Here is a 17,072-nt window from a genome sequence, read left to right as displayed (position 1 = left end):
GTGGCTGCCCCAGCACAGGTTAGAGCTCAGACAGCAGAAAGAAAACAGAACAGCTCAGAACCCAGCGGCCTGGGCAGTGACACGGGAGCCAGAACCTAATTCCTTGGGAGAAGGTTCTCTTTGGAGTGCATTTGCTTTCCCTGGGGAGGGTTTCTCACCACAATTACGTGTTGCCCAGACCCTGTGTTTCCCATTAGCTTTGTGTCCTTCAGCACTCCCCACTGGGCAGTGGAGGTGGGGAATGGAGAAGCTGGGCAAGGAGCCAGCCCCACAGTGGGACAGGCGAGGACACAGGGAAGATATAGCCAGGGAGCTTCCTGAATGCTGGGAGATGCTCTCTTCCCTGTGCTCGTGGGGTGCTTTGGTCAGTCTATTAAAATTGGAAAGATAAAGAAGCCATTTGCCTGGCTGGATGTGCTGTGTAGACAGTGCTCCCGTGAGGAGCTGGGAATGGGAGCAGCCGGGAGCACACGTGTCTCCGCTTCCCCAGGATCCTGAGCTACAACCGGCTGCGCTGCATCCCCGTCCATGCCTTCAACGGACTGCGGTCTCTCCGAGTGCTGTGAGTACCCCACTGCCCTTACCCAGCCCTGGGTAACAGCAGGGAGCCCCGTGAGCCCTCGCTTCCCCTTGCTCAGAGCCCACTCCACCCCCAGTGTGTCTCCCCACTCTTTGCTGCAGGGGTAGAGAGAGCAGAGCCTTGCGAGTCAGCCCGGTGCCACCTGTGGAGCCTGGAGCAAACGGCTTCACCCCACGGCTGCGGCGCGTCTCTCTGTGTCGCATGGGATCAACAGCGCCTCCCTTGTGTGGGTTCCGACGTGCCGTTATGCCCTGCCCTTGGCATTCCGCTGCTGGTTCTGTGCACAGTTGTCCCCTGTGGCTTCAGAGGGGTGATGCGACTCTGTTAGCCCTGCAAGGCAGCAGAGCTGGTACACCAGAGACCACAGGCTGGGAGCCCGGGGCCCCCGCAGCTCACAGGCAGCGGTTAGATAGCAGTGGGGCAGCAGTGTCTTTAAAAACAAACAGAAACCCAAGGCTTTAGTCAGCTGCCACTGTCAGAAGGTTTAGGAAATTAGGAAATCCTGATTTACATTCTCTAGGGAATTTGCCTTGTGTGGTTATACCAGGGCCCTGCCTTGGTCATCCAGCATCCGGCCCTTTGGGCAGCCTCCTTAATGTGCCCCCATCACCTGTCTGGCCCTGAGCCATGCATGAGTATGGGGTGACCCACTTGAGGCAGATGAGCTCCATGCAAAGAGTAGATGGCCATGCAGTCCACCTGCTTCCATACCCTCCCACCTCACTGTGTGCCTCTTCATCCATAGAAACGAATAATGATGGCAATTGCCTCACCAGGTATTAATGAGAATTAAATGAGATACTGTATATAAAGCATTTAGCTTAGCCCTGGTCACTGTAAACACTTAATATTCATTTGTTATTGCTATTCCCATATCATAGTGTGCCCCAGCCCAAGGGTTCCCCATTGCCACCCCCAACTGGGAGCCCAAATGTCACCCGACTTTTCTGCCTTCCCATCTTGTACCTATTTTCTTGACAAAAGAAGATCCTTTGAATTGTAGGTTTGAAGGTCACCCTTGAGTGGTTTTGGTGTGAGAACATGGTTGTCAGAGACTGTGCCCCAACCCTTCTCAAGTTTCTGGCCGGTTAGTGCTCTAAAAGTCACCAACATATTGGATGGGACTTTTCATGGCCATTCCTTCAGCTCACTTTCTGCAGTAGTGCTGTGAGGCAGCGAAGATGATGCCCATGTTAAAGACGAGGAAACTGAGGCCCAGTGAGTGCTGTAACTGGCCAAGATGCAGCAGTCAGGAGGCCGCAGAGCCCTGCCTTGTGACTCAGAGCCCTGGCGCTCTTCTCAGGGCCCAGGAGCAGGCAGCAGACAGCACCCAGTAGAACTGGTCCATTCCACAGGCTCCAAGCCGATGTGATTTATTGAGGCCCACAAAACACCCGTGTCAGCGACAACTCCCGCCACGTGTCATCTGCGCTGTTATTAAAAATCAATTCTCTGGGGGCAAAGAAGTGCCCGAGCTGACAGTGTGCAATCTGTTACTGTCACTTATTTATTATCCACCTTCTCTGGGGAGTTTGAGAATGGAAACATCAGCAGAACCATTTCTCTGTCTCCAGTTGAACACACCAGGAGAGGGGCTTGGCTCACTGACCAGAGGGCCAGCTCCCTCTGCCATTGGCCATGGTCCCCGTCAATCCCACCCTCCTGTCTCCCCTCCTAGGCTGGCAGCTCTGGGCAGGAATTTGCCGCTGGAGGGGCGGGACTTGCCAGTTGTAAGGGTATCTCTGTGTGTAGATTCGTCATTATAGTAGTTCTGTCTGGGGCCATTCAGCATGGAAGAGGGAGAGAGAGAAAACATTTGCCTGTGCATCCATCTAGTAAGTGAGGTTTGGAGGAGTGAACACTACCAGCCTGTCCTGGGTTTTCTCTTCCGGGGCACTGCCACTATCATGAGCTCATCAAAGCACAGGTAAACCAACAACAGGCTGGGCATTGAGTCTTGAATTAAGAATGAGTAGGCTTCTAGCAGAATCCTTTTGGGACCATGAGACCTCCTGGGTGAAAAGGGATCTAAGAACCCTTCAACCCAACCGCCTGCCTCAATAGGGAGCAAACATTTTCTCAACAAGGGCCAATTCAGGAAACATCAAAATGTTTATGAGCTATATTTCTTTTATGATATTTGTATCCTTTCTCGCAGTAATTGCACATGTAGGAATTTATGTTAAAGAGTAATCCTAAAGAAGGGGAAGGTTCTGTGCATGAGATCTTTGCAGTACTATTATTGTTAACCTAATTTTAAATGTTACCTACAAAGGCTGCAGTGGGGAAATGTTTGAGGGAAGCATCTGCAACCATTCAGCCAAGTGCGACTGCTAAGAGAGGAAAACTCAGCAGCAGCATGGGAAGGTGTTTAGCACAGAGCGTTTACAGGGAGAGACAAATTAACTTGTGCATATGTCACAATTATAGCCTGGAAATACATATATGTATAAAGAAAGACTATACAGGAACCAATGAAAATATCAGCAGTAGCTAGCTCTCAGTATCAGACCATTCCCGTGATACATGAAGGCAAAGTTGAGCATGAACAAAGCCAGTAAATACAATTTAGGGAATTAGATGGAGGGAAAAAGATTTTTTTGAAAGTCGGAATGACCATTTCCTGCAACAGTATTTGAGCATTTAGATCTTCCTTCGCCATTTCTGAAGGGCACTGCTTCTCTGATTACAATCTCAGAAATGACCAGAGATCCGGGGTTTGCCGGGTGTCAGGGGCAAGGGAGCTGGGTGCGAATCAGAGGCTGAAAAGCGATCTGGAAAGCAAGACGAGAGGCTGGCACTGGTGCGTGTGCAGGCGCAGGCGTGTTGGCCCATGGATGGGAATGCAGTTCAGAGAACAGGACAGGAGGGGCTGAGGGATCCCTGAGTACAAAGCACTGTGTGAACACAAGACGCCCCTGCTCTACAGGCAGCCAGATGACAGCATTGTTGAGGTGTTCTTGTCCTTCTGGAATCCAGGCATTGCCTGATCTTTGACCCACACAGAGGCACATGCCTGGCATGTGTGTGGTCCCCAATGCCACTCCCCAGCCCCCACCATGGAAGTGCCACCTGGAATCGGTTAGCAGTGGCCAGGCAATTTCGGAGTGTGCTTGCGAGGGAGATGTATGGTTCCCCTTTGTCATTCCCACAGTGTTTGGCTCCTGGTCCCTGCGGTAATTGTGCTGTTTGTACGCCAGCGGCCATTCCTCATGGTTCTACCAGTTGCGTGAATCCTCCCACCAATATCCCTGCAGAGGACTCCATTGTCCCTTCACTTGATTACCTTCTGAGATGAACAGCTCACTCCCTTCCCAGACAACCTCATCCCACCCTTAACCTACTGTTGAGCGTGAGAAAATTCTTCTGGTGAAACAAAAAATGATTTCTTAGAAATGCCAAAGCGTGCTCCAGGCTCTGTCCTTTGATGGTTCCAAAATAAAAATCAACACATAAAGCTGATCTATAGAATTTTAGAAATGAAGAGGGCACCTAAGGACCTCTCCTGTCCATACCTCTGATTTGTAAGATGAGGAGATGGATCCTAAAGGTTTAATGGTTGGTTCAGTATTTACTCTCATTGCTTCCTGAATGGCTGCTGTGGGTTAGAGGCTGTGCTACCCACAGCAAAAAAAGACAAATATTGCTGCACTCAGGGAGCTCTTGGTCTAGAGGGGAAACAGATAGATAAATGAGCAGTCCCTGGGAAAGGGACCCCGTGGATCCAAGTAGGAGGCACTTAACCCAGTCGTGGCCCTGTGGGGGGCTCTCCGAAAGGAGGGTTAATCATCACCCCTGACATCTCTCACACAGCTGGGCCCAGCACACAGGGCTAAGTGCCTTAGTAACATTGCATTCACTCTTCATTCTGTGAAGCACTATTATCCCCACTTCCCAGATGAGTAGACTGAGGCTGAACACTATTAAGTAACTTGCCCAAAGTGACGCAAACCAGTAAATACCAAAGGTGAGATTTGGACCCAAGACTGTTCTCTTGCAGAATCACTCCTGTTAGCCTCTGCTTCCAAGGCTGGTGCAGAGAACAGTGTGGGGGTTTATTCAAACAGCTAAGGGAGGGAAGAACGTTCTAGGCAGGGAGAATGGAAGTGCCCTGCACAGAGGCCCTGCAGGCAGGAAGGGTGTATGTACTAGAGGAGTCACAGGAAGCTAAGATGTGGCTGAAACGTGGCTTCTGTGGTTAGGAGCAGGCAGGGGCCCTGGCAGAAGGCCAGAGGGTGCAGGTGGAACCAAGGCTGGGTCCCAGGTCTCCAACGCCTAGCCCAGTGTCCTTTCTACCACATTCTCCCTTCTTCCCCAGCCGGGTTGTCCTCTATCTTCAGCCCCACCCATTTCAGACTTTGCCAGAAGATTGGAGGGGCATGGCCTGTTTTTAAATGAAGCGTTTTCTTCCTTGCCGAATGCATGGCTTGGGGAGGAGGGTAAGAGGACTCCAGTGTGCCCAGATTCAGCTCCTAGTCCTCGTCCCAGGGTTCACTGCTGCCTTTGAGATGTGGATTACTCTCTGAAGAGGGTTGGCCCCAGAATGCACCCTTGACCATGGAGGAGGAGTTGGGACCAAGGTATCAAGAACCACAGCTAACGTGATGGAGTGGCCTCACGACTAGCTTCTGAAATGGTTGGATGTCTTCCCCACTAACGGGAAAGGTAACCAGCTCACACCGCACAAGCCCAGGGCTACAGTGGGTCGTCTGGTGGCTTATGGACTTCAGGGCTGCAGGTTCCCCCAAACACTGCTAGAGATAGGTCTGTCTCTGCCCCTCAGCTCTGCCCTCCTGAGTGGGTTTCTTCCCCTGTCAGTCTTTCCCCATTTAAGACCCTGGGGGCCCAATGGGTGGGAAGTTCACACTAATCTCACTGCTTAGCAGCCCACAAAATGACACGGCCTCTGACTTTGTAGTTCCAGAGAAAGCCCAGAGAGTTCTAGGTTCAAGCCTGGGTCTTCTGGAATGAACTGACAATAGATGAACAGGAGAAAAGGCGTGCAAAGGTATTAAAGTGAATGTGTAGAGGAGCCCTATAAAATAGGAGAACTCAAAGAAGGGCCAGGTGGATTGAGGCTTAAATACCCTCTTCGTAGGGAACATGGGAATGTGGAGCTATAGACAAGTTTAGACGAGCAGATGAATGATTTTTAGGGGAGAGAAGAAGCCTGAAAGGACAGAAAATGGCCTGGGACAGTGTTCCTCTGAACTCTAGGTGTGGTGTTTGGTTTTCAGTCTCTTCCTCTGTGAGTCAAGTTCAACCTCCCTTGGTTAATGACATTTTAGTGGGAAGGTTGGAGACGGATTCCCCTGTGTTGGATCTGGTCTTTAGGTAGATAAGGGATCATCAGGGAAAGCTCATTCGTGTGCTTCGGAAGAGAAAGAGGGAAAGGGCAGAGAGCCCTGGGAGCTGCTTTGTTGGCTCGGCACTTCAGCGCACCATCCTCAGAAATGCTGCTTTCTGAACCCCAGTACCTATTAGATCCAACCGCAAAGTAATCATTGTGACTCATATTGGTAATGCCTTGGCTCCAGCTCCCCAGGAGGCCAAACTGCCTGGCCTGAGAGTTGGAGAAAGGATGACTCCCCGAGGAAAAAGGGGGGAGCTGCTCCAGAAAGGAGGGCACCAATGCAGAGCAACCCACACCCCCAAAAGGTCGTCTACTACTACAAGCCACAACTAAGACTTGCTGCGTTTTAGAGATGAGCCGACTGAGACACAGAGAGGCCAAGCCCATCTTCTCAGCTCATGGGGCCAGCGAGTATCAGACAAAGAATTCCAGGCAGTCTGTCTCTAGGGCCTTAGTTTTTGGCCCCCAGGTCACCTGGGAGCGGCCTAGCCTGCTAGAAGAGAAGCTGCCTGTGCTGGCCACGTTTGGGACTAGGATGTTTTCTACCACCCATCACCCAGACTGTGAGCCACTGGAGATTCAGAGACTCTGGTTCAGGTAGCCCAGACATTGGTAAGGGATGGTTAGGCCCCAGTGTTGCCCCAGCACAGCCCTTGTCTGCATCCTAACTTTCCCGTGTTTGCCGCTCACATCCCTTAAGAATCAGGACAGGAGGGGGGTCACACACACACTGGTTGAGCTGTTGGGTCAGAGAGTTGCCTGCCAGCCCCAGGCCCTGTAAGGTGTAAGGAGTGGGGGAGGAGAAAGAGAAGGAGGCCCTAAGTGCTTCCTGGCTGGCCACATTCGTCGGCTTCCCTGGCCTCACTTAGGATGGTGGTTTAACATACTAGAGTCGTCTTCAGGGGCCAAACCAGAAGCACCAGGAGCGAGTCCTGCAGTGTGGGCAGATTTCTTTGGAGCTGTCCCAGCAAATGGCGGCCTTGTTACCTTGCAGTTCACAGACAGGGCCACAGCCCCGGTCATAGCCAGCGGGAGTATGCCCTGCAGGTGTCCCAGTGCCCGTGCTGCCTTGGGGTCATTTGGTGGCTCCATGCCTCCCAGGGGCCCTGGCCTCACTCTGAAATGGTTCACATTGGGCATGGGTGCGTTTGCCATCCAAGTGAGTGGCCAGCAGAGGAGGGTGTGATTTATAAGTAACTGCATGCAGGAGAGACTTCAGAAGGCTACAAAGTGTTAGGAAAGGTTCCCAGCCCCCTCTTACCTGGGGAGGTGGGAGACCACCTGGAGAACTGTTTCAGGTCTTTCTGCCATCCTGGCTACATAAGAGTGGAGGGGGCTTTCACCTTGAAAAAGGAGAGAGGAGAAGGAGCTGGTGGTGTTGGGACTGACAACCATGAGGAGGAATGGAGATAGGAGAACGGTGCTGAAAGAGAAGGGAGGCAGGCCAGCACTGTGGCTCACTAGGCTAATCCTCCACCTGCAGCGCCGGCACACCGGGTTCTAGTCCTGGTCAGGGCGCCGGATTCTGTCCCAGTTGCCCCTCTTCCAGGCCAGCTCTCTGCTGTGGCCTGGGAGTGCAGTGGACGATGGCCCAAGTGCTTGGGCCCTGCACCCCATGGGAGACCAGGAGAAGCACCTGGCTCCTGCCATCAGATCAGCACGGTGCGCCAGCTGCAGCACAATGGCCACAGCAGGCACTGGGGGGTGAACCAACAGAAAAGGAAGACCTTTCTCTCTGTCTCTCTCTCTCACTGTCCACTCTGCCTGTCAAAAAAAAAAAAGGGGGGGGGAAAGGCAGCCCTCACCTTGAAGCAATAGGAGAAACCTTTCTAAGCCCTTGCTCTGTGAAGTGGTCTCAGAAGGACCAACAATCAGCACCCTCGGGGAGCTTGTTGGAGATGCAGAGGCTCAGGCCTGTCCCAGACTCATGGACTCGGACCCTGTGGGAACAGGGCCTAGGCGTCTGTCTGCATGTGCACTGGCTCCAGGGCTCACTCCACGTAGGAGCCACTGACTGTGTTACGTGTCCCCCCTGTCTGTATCGCACCCAAAGACCCAAGGCAGGCTAACTTCAGTTTCATTGAAAACAGAAGAGCAGATTCGTTAGTTACTAGCCTGTCGTGTTTGTCCTTGTACTGTCAATGCTAATTGGCTCCGGTTGACTGGGACTCTCTGTGTTAAAGTTAGCAATCCTTACCTTAAGGGTGCTGTATCTGCAGCATAGATGGCAGTGCCCATCACTTGTTAAAGACACCTTCAGGAGCCTGTGCCTTTCACCCACCTTGCATTTTGGAGACCAAACCCTAAGTCTGGCCTCTTGAACGTGCTGTCAATAGACACACTCAGATCTCACAGGTGCCAGACTGTGATGTCTGTGGCTGATACCAAACCCTTTACCATAAAGAAGAATTTAGCGCCAGCCAATTTCCTGAGTGGCCCCTTTCTCTGGCCTCCAAGCTGGGATTAATGGCATTCCTCAATCCACCTAAAACCTCTTCAGGTGACTGTGAAGGGGACCAATTTAGTGAGCTCCTTGACCTGTACCAAATATTCTCTAAGACCCCTTCACAGCGGTGGACACTTGGCCTAGCAGTTAGGATGCCTGGACTGAGTTCTCTGCTTTGGCCTGACCCAGCCCTGCCCTTGCAGGCATTTGGAACTATAGATTCAACTGATATCTGTGTGTGTGTGTGTGTCTCAGTAATTAAAGACACTTTAGCATATACTAATAATGGCTTATCATTTAGTACTTAGAAAAAGCCAGGTTCTTGTGTATCCACAGCAACTTTGTGTGGCGAGTGTTACTTTCATTCCCATTTCACAGTAGGAAGCCAAGGCACAGACGGGGTAAGTCATTTTGCTGTGGTCACACAAGGGCCAGATTCAGGGTCTGACAGTGAGCAGCCAGGCTCCAGAACTTAAGTCCTTAGCCCTAGTTAAAGAACAGCATCCTGGGGCTGGTGTGGTGGGTGGGCCCATCTGCTCCACTTCCAATCCAGCATTCCTGCTAGTGTACCTGGGAAGGCAGTGGAAGATGGCCCAAGTCCTTGAGTCCCTACCAGCCATGGGGACCCAAGAGGGAGTTCCTGGCTCCCAGCTTAGACTTGGAACTGCAGCCATTTGAGGAGTGAACCAACAGTCGGAAGATAGCTCCCTCCGTTCCTTCCCGCCCCTTCTCTGTTCCTCCCTCTCCATGTGTCACTCTGCCTTTCAAATAAATAAATAAATAGGTCCTCAGAACAGCAGCTCTGCAGTCCCAGTGACTCCACTGGGTAGATCAGTCTCCCTGTGTTTCAGGTGGAAAAATCGAAGCCCAGAAGTATTGCGCAGCTACAGGGCCTGGTTGCTAATTCCACCCCGTCTATCCGATAACAAAGTCCCATCCTCTTCTTCCCCAAACCCTCCACCTCACCTCCTCTATGCCTGCTGCGGGGCTGGGCACAGGCCCATTCCTGCACCCACAACAAGGGGGGCTTGCGGTGGGGCGGGGGGAGGCAGGCAGCAGCTGCTACCATGCGTGTAGCTCTGGGTACAAGTGAAGGGAGCCTGGGCCGGGCTCACAATTGTTCTGGTGGTAACCTCCTGACCTGTCCCTTCTGCCTCAGAACCCTCCATGGCAACGACATTTCCAGCGTTCCAGAAGGCTCCTTCAACGACCTCACATCTCTTTCCCATCTGTAAGTAGCTGAATGTCTCCCCAGCGTGCATTCTCTGGAAACAGAACACCGTGAGGCGCCTAGTGACAGGGTCGTGACTTCTGACATTTTAGTAGACATCCTGCCCATTTGCACATAGGGTATCTCTCCGTGTCTGAGTGCACTGACTACAGGGCCCCCGTGGATACCGACTCCACAGATGCTCAAGTCCCTTACGTAGCAGGGTGTGGTGTTTGCGTCCTATGCACATCCTCCCAAATGCTTGAGATCATCTCTAGACGACTGATACTACCCGATGCAATGTAAGTGCTGTGCGACTAGTTGTGGCACGGAATCTACCAGGAAATCGTGTGCAGGAAAAGAGTCTGTGCGTGTCTGGCCCAGCTGCAGTTTTTTCCATCTGCAGCTGGTTGGATCGGTGGATACAGAGCCCATGGATATAGAGGGCCAACGGCTGTACATTTTACAACAGCATATCCGCACTGTGCACATTGTCCTCTGATTCTGATGCCTCCTGAGACATCATCAGTTCTGTAAAACATGTAAATCTTTCCTAAGAAAAGCTAGCAGAAAATACCGACTCCGCACTGAGCACTCGAGCTGAACTATCTCCTTGAGTTCTTTCATCAGTGAGGCGCTTCTATGCTCTTCTGTAGGATGCAATTGTAGTTCAGAAAGGTAAAGACTTTGTCCAGGAGTTGTGCAACCACTAAGTGGCAGCGCCATGGTTGCAGTCAGCGTTTGCCTGCACTCCAAAGCACATATTCTTAACCGTGCTGCATTGTGCACCAGGTGTTCTCTCTTATTTTACACAGGGGGAGCTGAGGCTTATAAAGACAAGGAGTAGCTTCAAGTCATACTATCCAGAGAGTTCAGGGGGCACCCAGCTTCCCAGACTTCTAGGCCAGACCTCTTGTCCCTAGATCACAGATCTCACGTGTTCCTTATTATTACTATTGTCGTCGTTGTTATGTATCTTTAACAGGGAGAATTTTTTCTCTGCATATTTGTTTTCATATTATGTGCATACACCAGCGTATGCACATGAGCATATTATAAAGCGTTCAAAAATAGAAATCATAATGGATATGTTTTAAAGCAAACCAAAAAAGTTGTGATATTTTATCCCTGGACACCACTTTAGAGATCCCTGCACTAAACTGTGCCTTTCTTCTGCGTTTTCAAGCTGAATGGGCAGAAGCTGCTTCCTGAGTTTCAGTAGACCCTTCAGACAGGCACAGGAGCCAGAGAATCAGCCAGCCAGAGGTCCAAGCAGCTTCCCGAGGGGGTCAGGACTAGGGATTGAGTCGAGGTTTGACTTTAATACGGCAGTGAGTGCAGAGCCTCCGAGGTGGGCAGGGGCTTGGGTGGGGATTGAAATAACTGCAGGATTGCAGGTCCACTCTGGTAAAAGTGACATTGACTCCAGCAGACTCGGTCTTTGCTGGTCTCTGTGTCAGGTACAGCAAAGCTAGCTACAGCCTGCGAATCCTGCTTTTCAGGCAGCCAGCAATACGGAGCCTAAGGGCTGGGACCGGGTCTAAACTTGCTGTTCTTCCTCCCAGGGCGCTGGGAACCAACCCGCTGCACTGTGACTGCAGTCTGCGTTGGCTGTCCGAGTGGGTGAAGGCAGGATACAAGGAGCCTGGCATCGCCCGCTGCAGTAGCCCTGAGTCCATGGCTGACCGACTGCTGCTCACCACCCCCACCCACCGATTCCAGTGCAAAGGTAGATGCTGCCCCCGGGCCCCCGCCACCCTTCCTTGCCCCTTCTGGGGTCTTCCATGTCCCTGGCAGCCTGTCAAAGCTGGGCATCTGGGTTGGTGTGACTTCTTAACACTTGCCCTCTCTCTTCCATGGGTCATAGAGAGACTCAGGTGCTGAAAGTGATGTGGGCCTCTGATGCCACTTCTGCATACAGTCATCCCTCAGTGTCCTTGGCAAATTGATTCTAGGTTGCCCAAGGATACCACAATCTGCAGATAGTCAACTCCCTTATATAAAATAGCATAGCATTTTCATTTAACCCATGCATACCCACGCACTATCGCTAGATTACTTAGAATGGCTAATGCAGTATAAATGCCCTGTAAATAGTCATTGCACTGCATTGGTTAAGAAATGATGGCAAGACAAGGTGGGTGCATGTGTTTAGTACAGATTCAGAATTTTTCCAAATGTTTCCAATCCGTGATCGATTGAATCCACAGATACAGGGGGCCAGCTCTGTTTCCTCGCTGACTTCTCTCCATTTGTATTTTTCTATAGTTGAAAAAAAATCTTTAACCTGCAGTATCTACCCAATGTATTAGCACGTAAGCATTTTCCCATTTTCCTACAGCAAACTTTTGGAGTTTTATTGACTGAATCATTACAATAACAATAAGCTGTTACTGAGTTATTGTTATGTGGCAGGCACTGTGGTATGCACTTTTGTATATATTATTTTCTCACTTTTCACATATCACAGTTTTAAACTTCTCAGCATCCCTATGGAGTAGATTTTAATATTACCCGCATGTTTGAAAATGAGAAAACTGAAGCTTAGCAAGGTTCAATGACTTCTCAAGTTCATGCAGTAGAATTCCAGGGCTCTCACTCCAGGGTGCATACTCTGGATCGTCAGGATGCTACCACAACTTATTTAACCAGTTTCTAGTTTTTGACCTTTAAGGTATTTCCATTTTTTTTTTCCTATCATGGATGCATAAAGGTCTTTTTCTATTTGAAATCATATCCTTAGATAAGATTTTGAGAACAGAAGTTACTGAACCAAAATATATGATCATTTTAAGGTCTTCGCAAATATTCCCAAATTGATTCCTAAAAAGGGTTTTGATGAATCCAGGGTTCAAAAGCGCCCTTTGAGTGCCTTTTCTGTTATCTTGTCTCATTTTGTAATCATTGCGAATTCAATTGGTTAAAAATTCTGTCTCCTTTAATTTTATCTTTAATCTTTATCTTTATTGGGGAACCTGAATTTTTGGACATTACGTTTCACTTGTGTTATATATTTGTCAATATTCTTTGTTCATGTCTTAGACCCTTAATGTTTACTTTGACAGCAAACTTTAATTACTCTCTAAACTTTGCTGGCTCCCACACTTCTGCTGAAAGCAAAAAGCAACATTGCATTGGTTGAAAACTAATTTTAATTTTCTTCCTTCTGCTTCCAAGGCGTCTGCTCTGATACTGAAGAGGGCCAGCTAGCCCTAGAATAGTAGTTCTCTGCCTTGGCTGCACATTCAGGAATCAAGAGCTTTACAAATGACTGGCGCCTGAGTCCTACCCTCTGGGTTTTGAAGGATGTGATCTGAGACTAGGCATTTTCAAAGCACGAGTGCCCAAATTGTCCCAGTTTGTCCAGGACCTGCCTGGTTTTAACACTGAAAGCTCTGTCCCAGGAACCCCATCAGGCCCAGGTGAAGGGGGACAGGTGGTCTTTTTACTCTAATGAGGATCCAGGTTGAGCCCACTGGCACAGATTCTCCAGCCATTCTATTCACCCCCCAACAAGTGGTCATTCACTAGAGCTGATCTCAGCCCAGCTCCATGCTGCTGACTGTTAGCCCTGGTCTCACGGATGGTCGGTCCTGACATTAAGTTGGGGCTGTGCATCCAGTGCTCATGATCAATGCTGGCTGCTCAGGCAGGACACAGACCCCTGGCAAGGCTCTGTGCGGGGACCACGACCGTCTCCAGCCCTGCAGCTGAAGACAGCAGGGCACAGCTCGGCACCCATCGCCAGCATCGCCGCTGTGTCCTCTGGGGCCGTGCATTTCTGACTTCCAGGGTTTCACAGGGAGGATTTCCTGGGGGGGTGTGTGTTTGGTTCAGGCACTGTGCCTTAGCTTGGCACAGGCTCTTCTCTGGGGAGGGGTGTCTCTGAGGGCAGAGAGATGGAAGGTTCATAGAGAGCCTGGGCCTGGAGTTTCCTGGAGGATGAAAGGATGCCCAGGGGGGTTCTAATTACAATGCATTGTTTGCAGATTAGCGCCAAAATCGGATCAGGCTAATTACAGTAATTGATTTGACTGCAGAAGTGCTTCTGAATTATGTCCCAGTGTGATTTTTCCTCACTGGACAATAGTTGAGTTAATGGGACTCCAGCGGCCTCTGGATATGCGGATGGGGGAGGTGCTGGCAGCTGGCTGAAGAAGGGGCCGGAGCTGAGGGGAAGGGACACGGGACAGTGAGCCCGCTCACGGATTTGCTGCCAACCTGCTGTGGTCTTCCTGCCCAGGGCCAGTAGACATCAACATTGTGGCCAAGTGCAATGCCTGCCTCTCCAGCCCATGCAAGAACAACGGGACGTGCAGCCAGGACGCCGTGGAGCTGTACCGCTGCACCTGCCCCTACAGCTACAAGGTATGGGAGGAGGCCTCACCCCCCACCGTTCCTGCAGGAGGGACGGGCACCATCCTGGCTGACCCTGCCTTTCCCAAGGACAGTCTGGGTAACCTCACTTTATACGTTTTCACCCCCCAAAAGTAGCATCAACCAGTGGCACTCCTGTCCTAAGAGCCTGCAGGAGCTGCCTGATGGGGTCACACTTATTCTCATCACAGTGGACGCCAGGTGGTCCTGACAGTGATGCTCTGAGATAAGGGGGCAGGGTAGCATTTTTCTTTATGAACCCAGGGATGTGAAGATGTCAGAGTTGAAATGCTTCTGGCCGGCGCCGCGGCTCACTAGGCTAATCCTCCACCTTGCGGCGCCAGCACACCGGGTTCTAGTCCCAGTCGGGGTGCCGGATTCTGTCCCGGTTGCCCCTCTTCCAGGCCAGCTCTCTGCTGTGGCCAGGGAGTGCAGTGGAGGATGGCCCAAGTGCTTGGGCCCTGCACCCCATGGGAGACCAGGATAAGTACCTGGCTCCTGCCATCGGATCAGCACTGTGCGCCAGCCGCGGCAGCCATTGGAGGGTGAACCAATGGCAAAAGGAAGACCTTTTTCTCTGTCTCTCTCACTGTCCACTCTGCCTGTCAAAAAATAATATATATAAAAAAAGAAACGCTTCTAAGCAAGCAGACATCCCCCGAAGCCCCTGCCCTGACAGTCCTTCCAAGGGGATTTTCAGAACCTCCCCCCCACCCAAACTCTGCCCTCCGAAGGACCAGCCCTGAAAGTGCAGGCTGCAGCCTGATGAGGCACAGGGATGGGGAGTTAGCCTGGGGACTGCTGTGCCCACCACGCAGTCTCAGGTAGGGCAGCAGGGGGTCGGAACACCCACTTTCCCATCCCCCCACCCCGCCAAGAAATCTAGCCTAGTTCCAAGGCAGCCCTTCCCTCCCTTCTTCTCACCCAGCACCATCTAGAATGGGTCCTGCTGGCTCCCACTAACATCCACACAGCGTGAGCCATGTGCCATGCACTCTGCGTGGCATTTCTTGCCCTTTTATTGCTAAACACCTCCAGCAAGCTCCTGAGGAAGGTCTCATTGATTTCCACTTGACAAATGTGGAAACCGGGTCCCACACCTTCCCTGCAGCTTGACCAGATATCTGAAACCTTGTAGGCAAAGGGTTGGCATTAAGTCCCAGGGCTGCTTGATTGCCAAGCCCATTGCTTTTCCCCCTGGAGGGTTTCCTGGGTAGCTGAGCCCCTCCCAGTACCTCCCTGGCATTAGCAAATCTGTGGCTCCAACCTCTTCTGCAAGATGCTCCCAGCTCGCCAGGTTTCAGCCTTCCCAGGACATCCATCCATACGCACTGAGAAAGCTGTGGCTCCAAGGAAGCCGCACAGCCCATCGGTTGTACCCACCCGGGACAGGCTGAGTGAGAGGGGCTGGCATCTTCGGGTCTCCGTCCTCAGGGGACTAAGCCTGTGTGATGACAAGCCTGAGAGGCAGACTTGCTCTGAGGAATGAGGCTACCTGGTGGCTTCCTGGGCTGTAGCCGCGCCTCTTGCAGACAGTGTCAGAGTGCCACCTATGGGCGCTTGACAGCAGAGCCCGAGGATTCCCTTTGAAGTCAGCCACTGCAGCCTCCCCAGAGTCCCAGACACACACATGCACACGCACATGCAATTGTGAGCAGGGGAAAGAACAGATTCCACATAGGCATGCTCAGGAGGTGTGGCTGCCCTGAATCTCCTGGCATGGGTTCCGTGGAGAAGATTCAGGCTGTGCAGTTACACAGAGCAGCAGACATGGACCCAGCTTTGTCACTCACTGGCCAGTGGCTTCACAGGAGCCTCTCCACCCTCACACGGTCACCTGCTCCCCGGGTTTGCTGTGAGAAGCAAATGTGCAGTAACACATGCTGTATGCGTAGGACGATGCCTGGCATTGGGTGGGCACCTGATGGGCTGAGCTGTTGCTCCCTTTTCTCTTCGCCTTTGTCTCCTTGCCTACTGCTCCAGGGTGTGGAATAGGCCATCAATGGCAGGTGGCAAGATGCTGGTTTCAACGACGAGGATCAGCCTATCACATGTGAATTGCCAAGAACCTTCAGTCTGTTTCTTAGAACTGTGACATATACATTTATTTCCAACATCCCTAGTTCTATACATATATGCTTTTTTTTTTTTTTTTTTTGACAGGCAGAGTAGAGAGACAGAGAGAAAGGTCTTCCTTTTGCCATTGGTTCACCCTCCAATGGCTGCCGCGGCTGGCGCGCTGTGGCCGGCGCACCACGCTGGCGCTGATCCAAAGGCAGGAGCCAGGTGCTTCTCCTGGTCTCCCATGGGGTGCAGGGCCCAAGCACTTGGGCCATCCTCCACTGCACTCCTGGGCCATAGCAGAGAGCTGGCCTGGAAGAGGGGCAACCGGAACAGAATCCGGCACCCCGAACAGGACTAGAACCCGGTGTGCGGGTGCCACAAGGCGGAGGATTAGCCTAGTGAGCCGCAGCGCCGGCCACATATATGCTTTTAATCATCAACTAAGGGCACAGAATTCAGCTGGACTTTATGCATATTTTCCCTTCTCTGATTTTTATAGTCACCTCATCAGGTGGGTGGTGTCATTCCTGTTTTAGGTAAATTATTTCACATTCTGAGTCTCACATCCATCTCTTTAAAATTGGTCTGAGTCTGAAAGCTGGGGAGCTACACCTGAAGTCCAGGCTTCTTCCAGCTACACTTGACTGCACTATCAGAGGTGGCCTGGCCGCCAATGTCAGAGCAAAGGGTGCAGCCACTTCACTTGCACATTACTACAAAGTAATGCCACTTTTCTGGATTTTGTTGATGGGATTCTGAAAATGGAGATTTCAAAGGAATCTGAACCATTATTTTGACCCTTAAGAAATTGGTGTACTCAGGCATGTCTGGAATATATAATGATGGTGATGATGGTGGTGATGGTGGTAACAATAATGATGATGGTAGAGATGCAGTTAGTGATGATAAAGGTGTACTGGTGCTGATGGTGATGACAACAGTAATAAGAGCAGCCAGCACTTACTGAGTCCCTACTGTGTGCTGACTGTGTAGTAAAGGTAGAAGGTGTTTGCAATTCCTTGCATACTGCACATCAAGCCCT

At 51.2% G+C, this 17,072-nt stretch overlaps 1 protein-coding gene across 4 annotated transcripts in view; it reads left to right on the top strand.

The window, feature by feature from the left end:
* SLIT3 (slit guidance ligand 3) overlaps positions 1-17,072 on the top strand; it is a 642,447-nt gene that overhangs the window by 582,170 nt on the left and 43,205 nt on the right. For all 4 annotated transcript variants that reach the window (XM_002710368.6, XM_089335062.1, XM_089335061.1 and 1 more), the window contains 4 exons: positions 491-562; positions 9,539-9,610; positions 11,155-11,318; positions 13,833-13,957. In XM_002710368.6, coding sequence (XP_002710414.4) covers positions 491-562; positions 9,539-9,610; positions 11,155-11,318; positions 13,833-13,957 — 433 coding nt within the window. The remainder of the gene's footprint in view (positions 1-490; positions 563-9,538; positions 9,611-11,154; positions 11,319-13,832; positions 13,958-17,072) is intronic.

This window comes from Oryctolagus cuniculus, chromosome 6 (assembly GCF_051225735.1).
Source record: "Oryctolagus cuniculus isolate XC-2025 breed Fujian yellow rabbit chromosome 6, ASM5122573v1, whole genome shotgun sequence".
In the NCBI taxonomy this organism is placed as follows: Eukaryota; Metazoa; Chordata; class Mammalia; order Lagomorpha; family Leporidae; genus Oryctolagus; species Oryctolagus cuniculus.
This window is presented reverse-complemented; position numbering and strand designations above follow the sequence as displayed.